The sequence below is a fragment of the Notamacropus eugenii genome, chromosome 1, assembly GCF_028372415.1.
Source record: "Notamacropus eugenii isolate mMacEug1 chromosome 1, mMacEug1.pri_v2, whole genome shotgun sequence".
Lineage (NCBI taxonomy): Eukaryota > Metazoa > Chordata > Mammalia > Diprotodontia > Macropodidae > Notamacropus > Notamacropus eugenii.
This window is the reverse complement of record NC_092872.1, coordinates 694,963,571-694,984,702: the sequence shown is the minus strand read 5'-3', so window position 1 is coordinate 694,984,702 and position 21,132 is coordinate 694,963,571. Positions and strand designations below refer to the sequence as shown.

General features: G+C 48.2%; 2 protein-coding genes across 7 annotated transcripts; one reads left to right on the top strand and one right to left on the bottom strand.

Moving 5' to 3' along the window:
• Window positions 1-25: 25 nt before the first annotated feature.
• Window positions 26-9,804, bottom strand: FBXL8 (F-box and leucine rich repeat protein 8). 4 transcript variants are annotated; one of them, XM_072635999.1, is made up of 4 exons: window positions 9,576-9,804; window positions 7,392-7,493; window positions 5,445-5,663; window positions 26-2,352 (listed from the first exon to the last, which is right to left on the bottom strand). In XM_072635999.1, the coding sequence occupies exons 2-4, from the start codon at window positions 7,400-7,402 to the stop codon at window positions 1,377-1,379; spliced, it is 1,206 nt and encodes a 401-aa protein (XP_072492100.1). In that variant the 5' UTR covers window positions 7,403-7,493; window positions 9,576-9,804; the 3' UTR covers window positions 26-1,376. The 4 variants fall into 4 exon arrangements, with proteins under 4 accessions (XP_072492100.1, XP_072492101.1, XP_072492102.1 ...); XM_072636000.1 differs by lacking the exon at window positions 9,576-9,804 and adding an exon at window positions 7,743-7,967; XM_072636001.1 differs by lacking the exon at window positions 7,392-7,493 and having other exon boundaries at window positions 9,576-9,773.
• TRADD (TNFRSF1A associated via death domain) lies at window positions 8,079-20,855 on the top strand. 3 transcript variants are annotated; one of them, XM_072635994.1, is made up of 6 exons: window positions 8,079-8,468; window positions 9,379-9,507; window positions 15,940-16,111; window positions 18,808-19,091; window positions 19,233-19,404; window positions 20,002-20,855. In XM_072635994.1, exons 1-6 carry the CDS (start codon window positions 8,181-8,183, stop codon window positions 20,322-20,324), a joined length of 1,368 nt encoding a protein of 455 aa, XP_072492095.1. In that variant the 5' UTR covers window positions 8,079-8,180; the 3' UTR covers window positions 20,325-20,855. The 3 variants fall into 3 exon arrangements, with proteins under 3 accessions (XP_072492095.1, XP_072492096.1, XP_072492097.1); XM_072635996.1 differs by lacking the exons at window positions 8,079-8,468; window positions 9,379-9,507 and adding exons at window positions 9,907-9,980; window positions 14,659-14,700; XM_072635995.1 differs by lacking the exons at window positions 8,079-8,468; window positions 9,379-9,507 and adding an exon at window positions 9,847-9,980.
• The last annotated feature ends 277 nt before the right edge of the window (window positions 20,856-21,132 follow it).

Sequence of the window (21,132 nt, the reverse complement as noted above, 5' to 3'; positions counted from 1 at the left end):
CAGCTGGGACCAGCAGAAAGCAAAACACATTGGAAAACTTTATTGATGTCCTCCCTTGGACCATGTTAACACAGAGAGTCCCTTGACCAATATTTTCAGAGCACCTGATCTGGATCACTCTCAGTGAGAGTCAATTCAAGACTCTAGAGAAGGTTTGGAAATTCCTGTGTGTATGAGATTGTCCATCAGGGTTACAATCTTTCATATATGATCTCATTAAAACACCTATGGGCCATGGAAAGCAGAATTTTCTGACCTTAAAAATATGAACATGTATGAAATATTGTAAGTGATATTACACAGGCATCCCCCTTTCCTCCTTCCCTGTACCCTGGGTACCTTCCTATATGCCCTCCCCTTGGACTCAGTTTGCTCTCTTACTCCTCTGAAAATTCAACTCTTGGAGGACCCAGGATACAGAGACATTGATTAATGTAACAGCTGAAAAGATCGTTCTATCTCCTTATTTAATGAAGAAACTTAGGCCTGGGAGGACTTGCCCAAGGTTAGTGAATGGCTGACCTGCTCCTGCTGATTCCTACCCTAATGCCTTTACTTTTAAGGGTGTTGGTGTGTAATCTTATCTGTGTATGTATGTATGGGTATGTGTATGTACATGTATGTATACCACATTTGGGTCACAGAAGAAAGGCACATAGATTTGAATACAGGAATTGTGTTGTTATAATTCACTCCAGTGTTCACACTGCTACACCTCACTGCCTGTCAGGACCCAGTAGCAAGGGAAGACTCCTGAACTAGGGAAGAGGATATTCTATTGAAAAACCTAGCTACTGGGAGATTCTAGGGCCCAGGTCTTAGAAAATCTTATTGCCTGAGATGGTATCCACCTCAGTGGCTCCAATTCTCTGGCACCTATTTGTGTGGCATGGGCAACTTGAATCTTCTCTGTGGATCTTATCCATAAAATGAGGGAGCTGGATTAAGTGGTTTCTGGATCTCCTCCCCAACCCCACCCCTGCCCCCATCCCAGGATGTGATTTTCTGTGGTTCTAACCCCTTATATATTCATAGTAAGTCCGTAGGCACAGATGTGCCCATCCTCATGGTCTCACAGCTAAGGGGCCTGAAATCTACAAAGTTGGGATTAGCATGTCTCCCCCTCGGTGTAGATCCTGGGATCGAGAGTTAGAGGGGACTTTAGAAATGATTTAATCCAAACCCTTTCTTTTCAAAGAAGGAAAATGAGGCCTAGGGTAAGGAAGGAACTTGCCTTAGGTTACATTGCAAATAAGAGGTAGAGATGGATTGAATTTAACCTCTTTCCACTACAACACGCAATCCAGATTAGCTGCAGTTTTAGGAAATCTGCGGTACAGTTTTCCGCAGTTCCTCTCAAGCTTGGTTGAAACTTGTCACCTGACAATCCTGGGCCGCCAAGGATGTGGCTCCCGAGTGACCTTGAGCGTGTAACTTCGGAGGTAGGGACAGTGGGTAAGGAAGGCACTCACTACAGCGGGCACTACCACACAGTAGCAATGCACCTCGCGCAGATGGCCGCAGCCCTGCGCCAGCTCCTCTAGTGCCGAGTTCAGGGAGGCCGAGGCTGTGGCGCGCACGACCAGGGCTGTCAGGGTAGCAGCATAGTGGCGGCCTGCGAGGCGCACTGCCTCAGCGACCTCGCCAAACGTGTTGAGCCTCAGTGTGGTCACGGGGATGGTGGGCTGCAGGACCAGGGTGACCCGCTCATCAGGCACCGTATGGTCCAGCTCGAGGTCCACCGCCAGTCCGGGGTGACGCTTTCGAGCTGCAGCCCACGAGTCATCGGGTATGCCCTCGGCGTACTTGTCCAGTCGGGCACAGAACACCGCCAGGTACTGAAAGGGCGGGCGGTCCGGTTCGGCCAGGGTGGCCAGTACCTGGGCTGACAGGCTGGCGTGGTAGAGACCGAGCGAGCACAGCTGAGGGCAGGCAGCCAGGACGGTGCGCACCGTCTCTGGTCGCACGTTGCACACCAGCGTCCTGTTATTGAGGAAAAGGCCTCGGAGCTCCGGGCAGGCACGCGCCACCTGCAGCACTAGCCCGTCGTCCAGAGTGAAAGGCATACTTCGGAGATCCAGCTGTCGGAGAGCGCACGGCGGCCCTGCTGCGCACACTTGAAGCAGTGCGTTCAGGATGTCTTGGCCAGAATAGAAGAGCGGGTTCTCTCCTCTGCAAGCAATGCGCAGCCCTTGCAGGCCAGGACCCTGCTGGGCCAAGGCAGTTAGGAGCCCCGTGGCTGCCCGCCGGCTCCCTTCTTTGGATGGGTCAAACTCCAGCCCCAAGTGGCGGATCTGACCGAGGCAGGGAGACAGACAATTCAAGGCAGCCGTGTCTGCCTCCAGTTCGCAGCTTTTAGGACAAAACAGAGGGGAAAATTATCAACAGGGCTGACGGAGGCAAAAGCAGAGCTCACAATTGTCCCTCCAAATTCTGTGATGTTCCTAACTCTCTATTTCCATCCTTCCCATCTCTGCTATTTCAGGGTTTCAGCAAGGGGCTTGCCCAAGGCAATTGCTGAGCTGTCAAGGAAATGAACTCACACTGGGCTGGATATGTGCACCTCTAATCTGGGGAAAGATCAAGGCTTCATCCCCTGAACCAATCTGATGGCTTGGCCTTATGTGGACTAATCTTTCCAAGTCTGACATTCCATGCCCTAACTCTCATATGACACAACAAACCAAAAGGAATTTGCTCCTGGGACATAGTTTTGGGCTAAAGAAATAATAAACAGATAAATCATCTCTTTTATTGTAAAAAGAAAGTTATTACTCCTTAAAAATGTCTTGCATTATTACTGTGGGTACTCCCTAGTGTGCTCCTGCAGAGAGTAGCCCTTCCCTGCCTCAGTAGACAGATCTTCAGAACTACCTATGGCAACAAATGAATGAATAAAATTAAATATATGTATATATATATAAATGAAAACCATCACCCAGTGGTCAACCATCTCCTGAACTCTCCAACTCACCCCATATATCCAATTTGTTGCCCAGTATGGTCCTTTCTAACTTCACAAACTTTCTCATATACTTAGTTGTCCTCTTTTCTCCACCCACAGAACCACAGTTATTTCTGGCACTCATCACCTCTTACCTAGGCTATTGCAATAGCCTTCTAATTAGTTTCCTCACCCCAGATCTCTCCGCAGTCCAAAGAATCTTCCATTCAGCTGCCAAAATGATTTTCTAATAGATAGGTCTGGCTCTGTCAACCTCCCTAACCACCATTAGCGCTTGTGGTTCCCCCAGGATCAAATATAAACTTCTCTATTTGTTCATAAGCTGATGCCTCCTTACCTTTGCAGTTTTCTCACATGTTGCTCTCTAGTAGACTCTATGATGAAGCTATGTTGGCATGTTTACTGTCTCTCATACAGGATACTCTTATCTCTCATCTCCTGGATTGCCTTTGTGCCGGTTGAGTCCTCCGCCTGAGAGGTTCCCTGGCTTCCTTCGAGACTCAGCTCAAAACCTACCTTCCATAGGAGGCCTTTCCAGGTTCCTCAGACTATCAATGCCTTTCCTTCTCAGAAGCCTTTCCATTTACTCTGTATATAAGTTGTGTGGGCCCAGTTATTTTCATAGCATCTGTGCTGTTAGAATGAGAGGTCTTTGAGAGAAGAGACTGTTTCTGTCTTTTTTTTTTTTTTGGATACCCAGTAGATGCTTAATAAATGCTTGTTGAATTACAAAGAAAAATTACTCTAAAAGACTTGAGAACTTTGATCAAACAATGACCAATTCTTATTGCAGAGGACTGATAAGGAAGCATGCTACTCATTTTTTGGCAGAAGGTGACTGACTCAGGATGCAAAATAAAGAATACATTTCCTGACATGACCAATGAAGGAATGTGTTTTGCTTGACTACAAATATCTGTTACCAGGGTTTTGGTTTGCTTTTTTCTCCTTTTTCCATTGAGGGTGGAGTGAGAGGCTGAGGGGAGATAAGGATAGGAGGAGTAAAGAGAAAGAAAAGAAGGAAAGAAGGAAGGAAAATCCTAGTCTTGAGGCAACTTTTTTTTTAAATGAAAAGAAGAAAACAGAAGGAAGAGAAAGAAGGCCAAAGAAGCAGAACAGATTTTAAAAAACTAAAAAAGCTTGAACTTATTATATACATAAAAGAAGACCTGCACAATCTCCTTTTTCTGATTTACCATGCATACGCAAATGCCCATTCAATTTAGAATTTGTTAAGTTCAGAATAAATTTTTTAAAAAAATGTTAATTCAATGCTATTAACTGTTTGCCTGATTGGCTCTGAGCTCTTTCATATTTAGCTACATTTCAACAGCATGCAAACTCCTTGAAAGATAGAGACTCCTTCCTTCCTTCTTTTCTTACTTCCTTTCCCCTTCCTCCTTTTTCCTCCCTCCTTCCCCCTTTTTCCTCCCTTCTTCCCTTTCTTTTTTCCTTTCATTCTTTTCTTTCGAAGACTTGGCACATGGTAGGCATTTAATAACTACCTGTTGAATTGAAGCCAAGTGAATTAGCTAGGTTAGGCCTTGGACAACCAAAAAGCCACTGGGTAGGTGCCTGAAGCCGTTGCAGATTGGTTGGACCTGTTACTGTATGCTCCTTATCTACTGGCATAGTTTCCAGAATGTGAGGTTCGAGGACCAACAACTCCATGTAGCCAAATCAGTAAACCTCCCTGCAGGCCCCTTCCTTCCTACTTGGAGGCAGGACATAGGAGATGAGGAACCTTCTCTCCATCTCTGGTGTCTGAGCCTCCATGAGGCAGGGCTTTAGGGCAATGTCTGCGTTATTACAGTTTGCTGAATATTTACAATGTTATAAAACTTTTCAGTAGACCCTAGGGAACCGACTCACTTCCTCAGGGGTAAGAGTGGAAGCTGGCAGCTGTGTAAGCATGAGTCTATTAGCCAAGATCACTGGGAAGTGGGTGGAACTGATAACCTGGGCCAGCCACGCTCTCTCACATGTAATCATTAATGGGGAACAGTCACTCATTTGGAGTCAGTTATTCTAATTCTGCTGATAGTACTTACTGAAAGCTAAAGTGCCAGAACTGATCCTTTGCTATCAGTTTGAATTTTGCTCTATGGCTAAGGTGTCCTGGGACCTCAGTTAAATTAAATAATAATAATAGTAAATAACATTACTAGCATTTCTATAACTCTTTAGGGTTTGTAAAGCACTTTACAAATATTTCATTTAATCCTCATATCAACCCTATAAGGCAGGTGGTATTATTATTATTATACCCTTTTATAGATGATGAAACAGAGGCTAAAGTAAGGTTAAGGGACTTGTCCAGAGCCACACAGTAGCACAGGTCCAAGGCCAGATTCGAACTTCGATCTTCCTGATGGCAGGTTCAGTGCTTTCTCCACTGTGCCTGCCACCCAGGTACTTTTGGAGTTTAGAACTCTTGAAAGGAAGGGGCTCCTACTGTAGGTCCCTAAGGCTTCCTCACCTGATATCTGTGATGTACCACACAGAGCTTGAGTTGACAGCAGTGGCCCAAGCCTGGCAGACCTGGGAAACCGCATATCGGTCACGAAGGGGTAAGTATCGAAAGATCAATGAAAGCAATTCTTCAGGGAGGTATTTCCATGATTCAGCCATTGGGAAGGTGGTTGAGCTCCAAAGGATCCCTGTCTGCTGATCCTTCTGCAGAGTGACTGGAGCTGGTCTGAGGATAGAGACCAGGGCATGACTCAAAGGGAAAGAACCACCCACTCAGTGAACTCTCCCCCTGCTCCTACTCAATGCCTTGCATGGCTGGGGAAACTACCTTAGGGTGGGGGTTTCCATGAGAACATCAGCTTGGATCCCTACAAACAGACCTAGGTTTGGCCTAGTATCCTCAGGGACTTGTGTGATAACGTTCTTTAAAACCTCATTGTAGATTCCTTTAATTTTCAGCATATGCCTTCTCACAGGGCAATACATTCCACATGCTTACCCCTCTCAGTGTTAATATGGTCAATCTGTCTTTTGTTTTAAGATTATATTTATCCAGCAAACGTAAAAAATAAGACAGACTGGAAAGCAGCAGTTCTTAATCAGAGGTCCATAAATTTGATTTAAAAATTTTATAAACATTTCAATATAACTGGCTTCCTTTATAATTCTAAATATTTTATTTTATGCATTTAAAAACATTCTAAAGAGACTATAGGCTTCCACAGACTGCCCAAGGGTTGGATCATTACACAGAAAAAGTTAAGAACCTCTGGGACTTCTAAAATTCCTCCCAGCTATAATATTCTATGTACTGTGGTCTAACATTATAAGCTCTTTTCTATCTCTAACATTCTAGGTCCCTCCCCCCCCCCCTCAAATCTTCCCCACTTCCAAACCTCCCTATTACCATGGAGAGTACCATCCTTCTGTTCTCACTGTCCTTCAGGCTCACAACATACCAGTAGTTCTGGATTCTTCACTTCCTCTCACCCTCACCTTCTCTCATCTCATATCTAACTGTTGATTTCACTTTTGCAGCATTTCACAAACACACCCTTTGTCTCCTCTAACAGTAGCATGACTCTAATGAAGGTTCTCATCCCTTCATGCCTGGATTATTCCAATAGATCTGCCTGCCCTAAGTCTCTCTCTTATTCCTGTTCTTCCATTCCTAAAGCATAAGTCTGACCATGTCACACTCCGACTCAATAACTCCAGTGACTAGCACCACCAGAATAAAATACAAAAATCTGTTTAGCCTAGTTCCTTCTCCCCACCCTACCTTTCCAGCCTTTCTTACATTTTACACCCCTCTCCTACCTCCACATAATCTGTGATCCAGCCACACTGGTTTCCTAGCTGTTCCTCCAACCAGACACTCCGTCTTCTGATTTTTGACATTTTTTTTTTTTTGTCTCCCAGGTCTGGAGTGCTCTACCTCTTCATCTCTTCCTCCCAGCTTCCCTGGCTTTCTTCAGATCTCACCTTCTGTAGCAAACCTTTCTCAATCCCTCTTAATTCTAGTAATTAATTATTTCCCGTTTATCCTGTACACAGCTTGTTTGAATATATTTGCTTGTGATCTCCTGTATTGGATAAACACCTTGAGGGACTGTCTTTCTTTTTATCTCCAGTCCCCAGTACATAGTAGGTGCTTAATAAATGCTTATTGACTGGTCTCACATTCACTTAGCTCTGCCATTCACACTATGCCAAATTGTGTTCAATGCCCTTATTTTGGGGGCGGGGGGAGCTTAGAGAATAAAGTCGAATCCCTCTCCGATGCCTCCCCTCATCTTCCATTTCCATGCACACTGCCTATCATCAGGACAGTACTGAGTCTTTCCAAAGTAATGGCCCAGAAGGATGACTGCTTCCCTTCTTTCAGGTCATCCCTCCTGCAAGACACCTTTCCCCATCCCCCTTAACGCTGGTGCCTTTCTACCGAAATTACCTCCCATTCATCCCGCCTGTAGCTGGAGTGTACGTAGCTGTTTGAACTTTGTCTCCTCCGTTAGAATGTGCGCTCTTTGAAGGCAGGAATTTAGGGCAGTACCTAACACACACAGGATGCTTAATAAAAGCTTGTGAATTTGACTTCTCTTCCCTCACTCCGCCCTCCTCCGCCCCTTCCCCCGATACGCTCGATTGTTACAAAGATCACAATCAACTTTCTTCCTTCTGGCCCGGAATAAATTGTCTCTCGGCCTCGGAATCCAGGACACAGCCACAACCTGGGCCTGAGCGTCGCCGCCCTTTGGGCGGGTCCGTCACTTACTAACCGGACCGAGAGACTGGACCGTACCCGAGGCCGTGGCCTTCCGGCTTTTCCTTCAGCTCTGTGGGCCTTCTCAGGACTATATTTTGCCTGGAACTTCGAGAAGGGCGAACACTTGGCCCTACGCTGGAGAGCGGACCATTTCGAGGCCGGGGGCTCCTGGCCGGGCTCTGCGGAGCTCAGCAGCCCAGGGCCCGAACTCGGGGTGGGGCTTTGGGGACTTTTTCTCTGCCTCCACCTTCGCCCCAACGCCGACTCCCTTGCTCCCAGAGCCCCTGTAGAATCCAAGGAAGCCGGAGCTCACTCTCACGGCTACGGGATGACCCTGACAAGGTCTGCCAACGTTACCCCTTGAGTCTAGCTGCCATTTGGGATAACAGAGCCTCTTTTCCACTGACACCCACCAGCTTGGGGCAGTGAAGGAGTTAAATGGGTAGGGTTCTTGAGCCCCAAGTAGAGACGTGAATGGTTCATTCAAATCAGCTGGGGACCAGTAGCCAATCACCAGCCTGGGCGGGGCCGAACTCTGATAAAGCTGCGGAATGGAGGCTGGTCCTTCTACTCTGGGTGCCCTGGACATCAATCAGGTGTCTGCAGCCCTCTGTACCTCTCAGCTGTTCGCCTCTGAACCTACAAGCCATCAACCCTGTGGATTCCCTCTTTTGGGGGCAGGGGCCTCTATCAGTTGTTTCCGTTTCTGGGAGGAGAGCCAGGTCCTCCTTCACCTGTCGTTCTCCCAGTCCTATAGCCCAGGTTAGTGGTGGAGGTTAAAGTGTCCTAGAACAGATTGGCAGGTTGTAAGCTGGGTGAGGCCGGGCTCGGTGGCGGAGGAGACAGCCGGTCCTGGAAAGTCCCTCTCCTTCCACCCCCAGGTCTGGGAGTTTGAGGTAGTGGAAACCTTGGACTCAGTGTCAGAGAACCTGGTTCGAAATCCTGTCTCTGACACTGATTGTGTGTCTGTGGGCAAGTCACATCGCCACGTTTCCTCAGTTGTGGTGGTAATGATATTTGCGCGACCAATTCCAGTGCTTTTTCAGTTTTAAAGCTCTAGGGAAATGGAGACTGCCCCGGCTGCCACCAACCACCTCTCGAGATTTTCCTAACCGGCTCTGCCCTATACTATCATGGGTCCCCACGTCTTCTTTTCAAAGTTCAAAGTATGAGGCATAGGGTGGGGTGAGGTGAGGTTTTCGGAGGCCGGTTCTGTTTGAGCTATCCCAGGAAGTCTAGCCCACAGAAGCCAGGGACCTCTAAGTCTCCGTCACTCCCAAAAGGCAAATTGAACATGAATCCCCATCCTGTGGATCCCCTTTTCCTTCCCCCACGCCCGTAGGTAGGGGTCCTAATAGAAGACAAATAATAAACCACAGTTGTCCGGCTTTCCTCACAACAATCTTCATGGGCTAGCCAGAGTTAAGTGACATAGGGGATAGTGATTGGAGTCAGAAAGACCCGAGTTCAAATCCTGTCACAAATACGAACTAGCAGTGTGACCTTGGGCAAATTACTTAACCCGTCTCAGCCTCAGTTTCCGCATCCGTAAAATGGGAATAATAATAGCGCCTATTTCACAGAGCTGTTGAGTTCAAACGAGATAATACGTAAAGCCTTTTCTAAACCTGAAAACGTAATATAAATGGTAGCTATTACCCTTCTTTTGCAGAAGAGGAAAAAGACGGAGAGGGAAAGTGATTATCTAGGTGGCAGAGGTCGAGACTCCAACCGACACCTTCTGATTCCAAGCCCTGGGCTTTTCCCAGCACTTCACATGCCTCAACCTTCCTCAGACCCCGTGAGTATCACTCATACCTCCCAGTTGAGAAGTTCTTGCCAGCTAACCGCGATCAGGAGGTTTCTTACCTGCCCCAGTGCGCGGACCTCGGATCTCCAGCTGAAAGGGTTACTGGGATTCCTGAATTTCCAGGGCCAGCTAGACTGACTCAGGGATGGCTGACTCACAGGAGTTTAGGCTGGTCCATAGGCTTGGATCGGGCTGGGTCAGAGGAAGGACCGAGGCCCTTAGGCCTTTATACCCATCCACTACGTAGCTCCGGTGTTTACGCTTCTTAACTGCCCTGGCTGCTCGCCAGGGGCGGCCCACACGGCGAAGCTCGGGGGATCCCGGGACTGGGAGCCAGCTCTGCTCCTCCCCTTTTCCTTCCTCCTCCCCGCTCCCCCTCCCCTGGGGCTCTGCGCAAACCCGGAAGAACGGGTGGACAGAACCGGTGTCTGCGAGAGCCGGAGCAGCGGGGACCGGACGGCTTGGTTAGTGTCCGCGGGGAGCTTAGATGGGGAGAAGGCACGGCACGAGTTGGGGAGGGGTGGGATGGCCAGGGGCCAGTGGACCGAGGGCACTAGGGCGCAGGTCTGGGTTCCTCCTACCAGGTTTGGCCTGGTTAGAGCAGCCAGGCATAAGCGGGGTCCTGGGCTGGAGTGGGTATGGAGGGATGTGTGCATCGGTTCCGGGAGGGAATCGGACTAAGAGATCTAGCGGATTCAGACCAGCTCTCTAGGCCTCCAGCTGGCTAGCCTGGGCTGTCCCGGGCCAGGGCCCGGCCCCACGTGGGAGATGTTCCGAGCCTCAGGAGTCTCTGCTCGGAGTACGGTTTCGTGGGACAGCTCGAATTTCTGAGGCACTTATAAAGTTTGCAAAGAGCATATCTCAGGACAACTTTGAGTGCAAGTGTTCATTTCCCTTCCTTGCACATGGGGAAAGTGAGGCCCTGGGAAGTTAAGGGTTTTAAGAGTGGGTTTTACACTTGGTAAAAATCGAGCCCTACTCACAATTTCCAAGCCTAGCTCTTGCCAAGCACTAGGCCAAGCTGAAAATCTGAAGGTCGGAAATGAGCTGGGTCCGGCTCAGCCCCGCCCCACTCCCATCCTTCCCCCTTTGGATTTAGGGACTAGGGCCCATCCCCCACCCTCCCTTCCTACTTCTCGAACTCAGCAGCTCTGCCTGTCCAGTCCCTGAACGGTGGGTGTAAAAAAAGTCTGGAAGATAGACCTCTTAGTTAGGGGCAGAGGGAAGAAACCTTGGGCACAAGCCCAGGAGGGGACTGGAGACCACTAGCATGGATGGGGGGAGGGGGAATTAAGTTGGCTGGCATAGAGCCAAGGCACAGGAGAAGAAAGGAAGGAAGGAGATGTCTTAACCAACATTGAAGGGCTTACTGTATGCCGTGTACTGGGCTGGGACAAGGTCAATAAAACGTAACAGAATCACAGAATTTCAGAGTAGAGAGGGACCTTGGGGGTCAACTTGAGAATTGAGAATTCTTTCTACAGTGTCCCTAACAAGACATCATCTGGTTTTCATTTGAAGCTGTCTAAAGGGAAACTCACTCCCCATGCCACTTTAGAAAGATTTTAATTATTTGTAGGGATTGATAAGAGACCCTCAGGGATACAAATCAGAAGGTGCTAAATGCATTAGAAGAAGGTTTTGTTTGGTTTGAAGTACTATGAGAACATGTGGAACTGGTCCCTTTCAGCACAGAGGATCAGGAAAGGCTTCAAGGAAAAAGTGGATTGTGAGGGATAGATGTGGTGCAGTAGGAGGTTTCGGTATTCCTGGTATAAGAGAGAATTTGAACAAGGTTGAAAATCCACTCAGAAGAGTGAACATTTTGTTGGGGAGTCCGGGTGTCATTCAGTTCGGCAGGTGCCTGGCATATGTACCAGGGAGCAGGGTGGGTGGAATAGGACTGGAAAGATAGATTGAAGCTGGATCATGGCAAAGCTGGAATTGTCAGGCTGAAGAATTTCTCTGGACTATGATGGGTACACAATAGGGAGTCATGGCAGGTCATTGAGTCTGGACCAGCTGATGGAGCTGTTTTTTCTTTCATTCCCAAGAACAGTTCCTTGGGCTCCTCCATTTCTTTCTCATCCTCAGCAGAAGGTGCCTCTCCTGCCTTTATGGCTAAAGAGGTGCCTTAGGAAGCTGCTTTGGTAGCTGTGAGAAGGATAGATTAGAATGAAACTGAAGACAGGGTCACCAGGCTAGAGGTTATTACAATGGTCCAGTTGAAAGGGCTTGAACCAGGCTGGTGGTTGTGGAAGTGAGGAGTTAGATGGAAAGATTTCAAGGGTTTTGCCAAGCTTTGCTGTTTCCTACCTCTGAGCCTCAGTTTCCTCATTTGTAAAGTGAAAACTGAATTATGTGACGATCTCTCTGCTCCCTTTCCACTCTTTTTTGGGGGGAGGAGGTGGAGGCAGTTGGGGTTAGTTTACTTGCCTGGGATCACATTGCTACTAAGAGTCTGAGGCCAAATTTGAATTCAGGTCTTCCTGACAACTGGATGAGTACTCTATCCCCTATGTCACCTAGCTGCCCCCCTTTCTAAGTCTGTGCCTATAAACTAAATCATAGCCGTCAAAGTTGCTGTCAGCTAGCCACAAGCAGACAACAATACTCCAGAATGGGGCCAAACCAGGTTCGTTTAATTGGGAGATGTTTACCAAAATAAATAAAAATAGGACATAGATAATGTTAAGTTTTGGTTTTCTAAGTCAATACAGGCCCATAAGAATCCAGTTTTCTATTTGAGTTTTGACACCACTGATCCAAACTTTCCCTGATCTATTTCTCAACCATTGTTGGTGGTACTTCAAGGTGGGCTCATGCCCTGCTCTCCCCATAGCCCAATCCTTTGTTTCCCCCTTTCCCTTAGAGGTCCCCAGTGACACTTAGATGTTTAGAGCTGATATGGTTCTCTGGGGTAGAGGCTGGGTTCCTTTTGAGGGTGTCTTGTCCTCACCTGGTCTTTGAAATTGGACTCAGTCCCTTGTGTAGGGGACAGAGTGGTGGTTGATAAATGGACAGAGACACAGGGAGGCAACAGATAAAGGAAGAGGTAGGTAGATCCATCAGCTGGTATTAAAAAACAGACAAAAAAGCAATCCCTGAACCTCAAAAGGATAGGGACTCATATGTAAGAGTATAGTCACTCGGAAGAGTTCCCTGTCACCAAGCAGGAGATTGTGTGTGTGTGTGTGTGTGTGTGTGTGTGTGTGTGTGTGTGTGTGTGTGTGTGTTGAAGGATGGAGTAAGTGAATAAACATTTATTAAGAGCCTAATACGTGGCAGGCACTGTGCCAAGCATTTTACAAATATTTCATTTTATTCACCTAATAAAACTGTAAGGTAGGTGCTGTTATGATCCCCATTTTTCATTTGAGGAAACTGAGGCAAATAGCGGATAAGTAACTTGCTTAGGGTCACACAGCTAATAGATGCTTGAGGCTGGATTTAAGTCAGGGTCTCCTGATGCCAGGTCCTATGCTCTATCTACTTTGTTGCCAGCTACCTTAGTTTCCTCAGGGAAACATCATTTCTTTAGGCTCCAATGGCCTACTTCAATTTTTTTTTAAAGCTTTTATTAAGCACATGTTGCTTAGTGTAAGAAACCAGGTACCTAGACAAAATAAAAAATCTCCATTCTCAAAGATCTTATACTCTACCATGATGAGAGATTCTTAACTTGGAGTCTGTGGGCCTCCCCCACTACCCCACCCCATGGGTCTGTGAGTAGATTTCAGAAAGTCTGTGAATTTGAATAAGGGAAAAATTACATCTTTATCTTCACTAATTTATAATTGAAAATGAGTATTGCCTTCAATTATTTAAACTCGATTTTGAGAAGGGGTCCCTAGGCTTTATCAGACTGTTAGCGAAGGGTGCAAGATACAACTTTAAGACCCCCCCTGGACCAATGGGATAAAACAGCCAAACAGATAAGTAAATACAAGATAGTTTGGGAAAATGTCGATCTGTTGTTCAGTCATATCGAACTCTTTGTGACCCCATTTGATATTTTCTTAGTAAAGATACTGGAGTAGTTTGCCATTTCCTTCTGTAGGTCATTTGACAGATGAGGAAACTGAGGCAAACAGAGTTAAGTGACAAGCCTAGGATCACATAGCCAGTAAGTGTCTGAGGTTGGATTTGAACTCAGGTTTTTCCTCACTCCAGGCCTGGTGCTCTTCACCATCTAGCTGCCCCCAAAAATTAGGGGGAAGAGGAGACCACTAAAAATGAGGTGGATCATAAAAGGCTTTCATGAAGGTTGGCACCTATGTTGATCATGGAATGAAGCTGATGATGAGTTCTAATGGGTGGAGGTGAGGAGGGAGTCCATTCCATGTATGCAGGACAGCCTTTGCAAAAGCCCTGAGATGGGAAATGAGATGCTGAGTTCTGGGAAGGCATGTTTTTCTATGTGGCTTAGACTTTACCCTTGTCAGTATTAATTTGCTTCCCCAAAACTTCCCCATAGAAAGGAGAGAGAGAAGCCAATCACTTCCTCCTCCAAAATGAGGGTGTGGCCATGCTTTCTTAGAGTTCCTCTCAATGAATCTTCTACTCAAGTTCAAATAACCCCACCCAGTTCTAATAATGATAATAAAATTGATTATATCTGACACATCCAAGTGCTTTCTAATAGCTAGAATTTATATAGGTGGTAAAATGGATAGAGGCCGGGGCTTGGTGTCAGGGAGACCTGAGTTTAAATCCAGCCTTAGACATTTACTAGTTGAGCGACCCTGCACAAGTCATTTAACCTCTCCATTTGCTTCAGTTTCCTCATCTGTAAATGCTTAGGTATGAGAATCTGAATGACTGCATACCATTCTTTCCCCTGATGGGGTCTGGTCCCATGTCTAATGTCTTTGGTTCCTGGAAGATTCATTTTCTTCCTCAACACCCCCCCCCCCCCCCCCGGTCATAGGCATAGTGAATTGTACTCTGTCCCTCATCCTCACTGCACCCCACCTCCTATCATACTGCAGGCCCAGAGAAGTAGGGGAATCTCAGGGCTTCCAGCTGACCAGCCTGCCAGGAATTACCATCTGCCTTGCTCTGGCCTCTTGCAGGGACTTCAGCTTTGTGTCAGCCCTCCTCTGGCTCCTCCTTCCCATCTCTCTCTTTTTTCCTTCACAGGAATCTCCCCAGTTCAGTCTGTACTGGAACAGACTGCCCAAGGTCAGAGGTCTGGACATGGGGAACAGCCAGACAGGGAGCCTGACCCCTTTCTGGGGTTCAGGGAAGTGGCTCCTCTGGGGAAGGAAGGGAGGAAGGGAGGGAGGGCTGGCTCTTGGGCAGGAGGATATGAAAGTAAGAAAAGCTGAGGACTCCCCCATCTCCAGGAAACACTCAGGGGAGGAGATCCTGGGGCACGATTCTGAGAAAGTGCTAATGGTCTGTTGTGACTCCCAGTGGTGAGGCCCCCTCTGCCCGCTGTCTCCTGGGCTTCCCCTGGCTGGACTCTGCACCCCCAACAGCCTCCAGAATTCTTTGTTCTAAGGACCATTCTATGGTGGGCTGTTTCCATTTGTTGAACACCTTTTTCTAAGGTACTTTCCAGCTCTAGCCCTCTACAGGTTAAAAGCATTCTATGTTGGAAGACCCTTCTGAGCTATAATATAGTATTTTAGCATCTTTATTTCCTACTTTGTATCGAGTGAAAGGGGAGGAGTTCAAAAGACCTGGGTTCAAATTCTTCCTCAGATACTTACCAGCTGTGTTAGCGCTGGGCAAATCATTTTTCTAGCTAGCCTCAGTTTCCATATCTGTAAGATGGGGATAATATAGCATCCACTTGACAGAGTTGTGAGGATCAAATGAGATAAGATGTAATCTTCCGGCTCTTAACACTGTATCCCAAGGGCCCTTCAGCGCGATCATTTGGTGTTCAACCATCCCTACCAATTCTATTTTATATTAGGGGGAGGGGATGGGAAGATAGAAGGTTGCCCTGCCTCAGCTCCCATTTTTTAGCTCCTCACTAATCAGCTTTCCTAAAGAGAGGGTTGTTACTCATTGTGATACTGTGTGTGGTTATTAAAGTACTTAGTTGTCCCTTGGTGATTGAATTGGCCATCAAAGGGTGGAAAGAAGTGTTTTTGTTCTGTGGCATAGTGAACTGAGTTGTTGGACTCAGTGCTGGAGTCAGAAAGGTCCAAGTTCAGATCCCTCCACAGGCACTTACTGGGCAAGTCATGTAACTTCTCTCTGCCTCAATTTCCTTATCTGTAAAATGGAGATAATAAGAGAACTTACCTTATGGGGTTATTGTGAGGATTACTGTTGAAGTTTGCTGGACTTCTTAGGTAGCATAGTGACTTAGTGAGGCCTTGAATGGAGAACAGTCTCAACCTGAGATCTGGGATTCTTTGGGAGCCCAGGAAGGCAGGGCTAGGGACTGACAAACATGATCTATAGGAGCCTGGGATGACAGATGACTTCAGGAAGATGGCGGATGGCCTCCAGGAGTGGAGTGGCAGTGCTTATCTGTTTGTGGAATCCTCGATGGAGAAAGTAATTCTGCCTAATCTATACCAAGATTCTCAGAAGAAGCTGGCAATATTTCGGGTCCTTAAATTGGCACTGGCAGGTGACTATTGGGTCCTGGGCCATATATATATGAGGGGGGTGGTAATAATGATGAGGGGTCACATTTCAATGGTATTTTAAGGCCTTTCCCACAGCAACCCTGAAAGATCATGCAAACACTTGTCCTGTTTTATAGAAGAGGAAACATGTGGTCAGAGAGATGAGGATCATCCAGCTAGGAGGCTGGTACAGATGTAGGCAGAACACTAGCTCCCAGGGAGCTTGTCTCTTACAACTACCGCCTCCCCATCCCAGGGGCTACTTTTTGCTTCCCATCCCTTCCCTCCATAGAAAGTGAAAAGGGAAGTCATTCATCTTCCATTTCCAGACTAGAATATCTGAGGAGTGGAGGGGAAGGGGGGGACGACAGCTCTTGGTAAAGAGCCTTGCTCTCAGAGCTATTCTCCTGGCCATGGATGAAAAACAGCTAAGAGGCGGGCAGGCCCTGAGGTGTTAGCTAAGACATGACTCCCTAAGGACAGAATAGGAGTTGACTCTCCAGGATACTTTACCTTTATCTCCAAGGTGATGTACCACTCCACCTACACATAGCAGCCCCATACATGTATATTTGCAGGGGAAATGTGTGTATGTATGAGATATGGGCTTTCATGTGCATATGTACATATACTCACATGTCTATTGATGTAATATATGTGTGCATGTATACACCTGTAGTTCAGTGTGTGTATGGAAGCACATCCATTTGTTACCTGTCTCTATGTGAACTGGGGACCTGGCCCCATTACACACATATATGTATTTATGAGTACAATGCATGTTAATGTATGTAGTGTATGCCCATACATGTGTCTGTATGTTGACTAACACCATTCATTTTCACTTTCCTTAGGGGACTTGGACTCTCCTCATTGTCTAACTCCTTTTCTCTTTCTCCCTCTCTCTGTATCTGCCTCCCACCTTCCATGATTTTCCTCATCTATCTCATTGCACCCTCCCTCCCGCCTTTTCCTATGCTCAGCTCTCCTTTCTCCAAATGTTGCCCATAAGGTTTCCTTGCCCCCATTGAGACATGGGAGGGAACTGGGGACCTGGATGAAGCAGGATGTGGGAACTATTCCTCCTCCCCCACCATGGTCTGGGTTTGGCTGCTGAGACCTGGTGGCCTGGGATTTGGCAGTGAGTTTCCCATCCTCAAGCAGGACTCAGAACAAGAAGACCCCACTGCTAGAAGCAGGCCAGATGGTTCTCTCAGTTTCCTATGGATGAGCTCCAAGAGAAGGGGCCATTGAGGTGTGTTCCATCTGTGGCCCCATTGTCCCTTCCTAAAGTAATTGTATAGGTCAAGAACATCTTCTTGATATTTACCTCTACCTGTCCTCCTGCCCTGAAGCCCCCAAAATCCTTTTCTCTGGTGTCACCAATTTCCAGAGGCCCCAGTCTTAACAGGTAGGACCTCCCTGTCTACTAATTATATCCTATTTCCTGGGATGATGGGCAAACTGCATCGGCTTCTGAGGTTGCCAGGGCCTCTGCTCTGGTCCAACCCAAGCTGTCCTAAGGCCTTAGCTGTTGCCTAGAGGTGCATCAAAGGGCCAGCCAACTCTCCATTTTAACAAGAGTTTTGTATGACTATTAAGAGATAGCCACAGTCTCAGGGTCTAGCCAGCCTAAGCCAGAACAGCATTTTTTCTTACATGCCTCTCCCTCTGGCATATGGAGAACAACCAGCCATGGAAGGTCAGAGGTGGATGGGACCATAGAACATAGAATGTTAGAATCCTAGAGCTCTAAGAGACCTTAGAGATCATCGGTCTGTACTCAGAAAAGGAAATGATTCCCTTCATAACATCTTCAACAAGTAGAAATCCTGCATCTCTCTTCCTGAAGACCTCTAGGGATGAACCTAGCACCTCTGGAAGCAATCCTCTCCAATTTTTGGATAACATTGATTACTTCACTGTTTGCCTCAGTTTCCTCATCTATAAAATAAGCTGGAGAAGGAAATGGCAAACCACTCTAGTATCTTTGCCAAGAAAACCCCAAATGGAGTCATGAAGAATTGGACATGACTGAAATGACTGAACTAGTGTTAGAAAGTCAGCTAGGGTGGCACATGGGATAGAAAGCTGGACCTGGAGTCAGGAAGCCCCTGAGTTCAAATTCCGCCTCAGATACTTACTCAAACACTTGTGACCCTGGACAATTCACTTAACCTCTGCCTACCTCAGTTTCCTCATCTGTAAAATGGCGATAATAATAGCATCTCCTTCCCACGGTCATTGTGAGGATCAAATGAGATGTCATTTGTAAAGAGTTATTTAAAGGCTAGCTGCTATTATGATCATAATCACAGAGAGTTTCCTAAGAGTCAGGCAAGTTAAATGACCTACCCATGGTCACATAGCTAACAAGTGTCAGATTTAGGACATTTTCAGAATGTTAGATGTGGAAGGGACCTTAGAGGTCTAAAAGAACATTCACTTTGCCCAAGGTCAGAACCCAGTGATCTTTCCAGGTCACTAAGAAGTTCAGTGACAACTGAACTGATCTGGAAATTTGGAAACATGGTGTGCATGTGTGTGTGGCTTGGGTGGGAAGGTATCTAAATTAACAGATAACTGAGAGTTAGCCTGGAGGCACATCTCCCTCTCTCGGAGTCAGCCTGTAGCCTGATCCACTGCACCCTACCCTTTGGGGCCTCCCCGGTTCTCCACTCCCCACCCCCTGCTCCAGGATGCACTGGGAGCCAGGATGGAGTGCAGATTCTGAAGATCCACTGCAACAATCCGCAGCTGATCGTGCAGCTGAAGTTCTGCGGGCAGGAACCGTGCACCCGCTTCCTCCGGAGCTACCGCGAGGGGGCTCTGCGGGCAGCCCTCCAGGACAGCCTGGTGGCCTTGCTCGGCCACGCCCAGCACCCGGTGCCGCTGCACCTGGAGCTGCGCGTGGGCTCCGAGAGACTGGACTTGATGCTGCAGGAGGAGGAGCGCTGCTTGCGCTGCATCCAGCAGGCTAAGGTGCGCGGGGGTGTCTGCGGGAGAGAGGCAGAGCGGGGTGACTGAGGCGGGTTGCACTTGGGACGAGACCAGGGGAGGGGGGACTGGGTTTACAGTCAGGCGGAGCTAGACTAGCCTTCCCTCCCCCTCCCTCCATCCCAGCCGGACCGGCTCCGAGATGAGGAGATAGGCGAACTGGAGGATGCTTTCCGGAGCCTGACCTGCGATCCAGGGGGCGGTGGAGCCCCCAAGGCCCCTGCCCCCAAGGCGCCTGCCCACCCGCCTCCTCCGCCCGCTCCGGCTCAGACCTTTGTGTTCCAGGGTCGGCAGATTGGTGAGTGGTTTCACGAGCCCCGGGCGGAGGAGGGGTTAGCTAGTGAATCCTGCCGGTGCCCCTACCCCAGCAAGGAGTGTGAGGGGTCTTTGTTTTATCCGGGCCTCTGGTGGGAGCAGAATTCTCGATCCCTGCGGGAGCTGCTGCTTTATCCAGGGCAGCCAGGAAAAGGATAACTCCTGGTTTACCGGGGTGGGTGGGAAGCAGAGGTTCATCGAGAGGGCTGTTCTGGGAGTAATTGGGAGGGGAACAATTCCTACATTGTTCTGGCTGCCCAGGAAGGGAAGAGCAATTTTTGGATTATCTAGGCCGTCGGAGATGGGGGACAGTTCTTGGATTATTGGAGCTGGCCTTGAAGGAGACAATTCTTGTTTTATCCGGGGTGTCCAAGAAGGAGGGGGTGGTGGTGGTAAATCCTTTGTTCATCTGGGAGGGGGGCGGGGGAGTGGAGGTGGGATGGACCGAGGATTGAAAACCTGGTTTTGCACTGGTACTGCCGGGGTGGGGTTCCTATGAATTCTTGGTTTATCCAGGGCCGAGGTGGGTGACTTGTGGGGATCTCCTAGCGCCCGGGGCTCACCCCTGTCCTTCCCGCAGCAAACCGTCCGCTAAACCTAGAGGACCGACAGAAGTTCGCCCGCTCCGTGGGCCGCAAGTGGCGGACTGTGGGCCGGGCGTTGAACTGCCGGGCCCTTCGGGAGCATGACCTGGACTCTCTCGCCTACGAGTACGACCGAGACGGTCTCTACGAGCAGGCCTTCCAGCTGCTGCACCGCTTTGTATTGGCCGAGGGTCATCGTGCCACCCTGCAGCGCCTGGTCGAGGCTCTAGACAGGAGCAGCCTCACCAGCCTGGCTGAGGAGCTGCTGGGGCTGCCAGGGGACCGGGAGGACCAGGCCCAGGAAGAGGAGCAGGATTAGGCAGCCGAGCTGGCCGCCAAAGGCACTACTGGCCCCACCTGATGTGAGGCAGCACGATCCAGACGAGTTGGAATCAGGGTAGCATGCCTGATTTGTCCCGAGCTGGGGGTAGGGGCCCTGACCTGCTCCAGGTACTTGTTAGACTCTACTCTGAGACAGCAGGAAGAGAGCTAAAGGACTGAGTTCCTGTCCCTCTCCCACCCTCTGATATCTCTCACACACAGATGGGCCCCTACCCTGAATGTGGTGACTACCCACCCATAGCTATCCATTATCTGGACTAGAGACTAAAGCACTTTGAAGATGCCCCATGCCCTGCTCCTTGCATCCCAGAGAATCCCGTTTAGCTGAGCATAGCTGAACATAGTAGATAAGTAAAGGGCCCTGTATACTTGATGTGACAACTGCTAGTGTGGGTCAAGGCTCAGAGGTGCATTAGGGGAACACAAAGAACTGGAGGGGAGGGTTTAATAATAGTATTTATACGGCTATTAAAGCTTAAAATTGCCCTAAGACTTTTGGGACACTGAACAGTGCCTTAAGGCATTTTACTCTGTCATCTGATCTTCCTAACACCACCCTGGGAGGTTGGTGCTATATATTATCTCTATTTTGCAAATGAGGAAACCAAGGCTGAGAGAAATTAAGTGACTTGCCCAGGGTAGCTGTTGATCCGTCATGACCTCATTTGGGATCTTCTTGGCAAAGATACTGGAGTGGTTTGCCATTTCTTTCACCAACTCATTTGACAAATGAGAAAACGGAGGCAAACCGTGAAATGACTTGCCCAGCTAGTTGTGTTGGAGTC

What these genes read in the sequence shown, in the direction of transcription:
- TRADD (XM_072635994.1), top strand. Translation starts at nt 8,181, where the DNA reads ATGGTTCATTCAAATCAGCTGGGGACCAGTAGCCAATCACCAGCCTGG. An exon ending in CTCCCAGTCCTATAGCCCAG is followed by an intron (nt 8,469 to 9,378) that starts GTTAGTGGTGGA and finishes CTTCTTTTGCAG; the next exon opens with AAGAGGAAAAAGACGGAGAG. An exon ending in CCTTAAATTGGCACTGGCAG is followed by an intron (nt 16,112 to 18,807) that starts GTGACTATTGGG and finishes CCCCTGCTCCAG; the next exon opens with GATGCACTGGGAGCCAGGAT.
- FBXL8 (XM_072635999.1), bottom strand. An exon ending in TGGTACATCACAGATATCAG is followed by an intron (nt 2,353 to 5,444) that starts GTGAGGAAGCCT and finishes TTGTCCTAAAAG; the next exon opens with CTGCGAACTGGAGGCAGACA.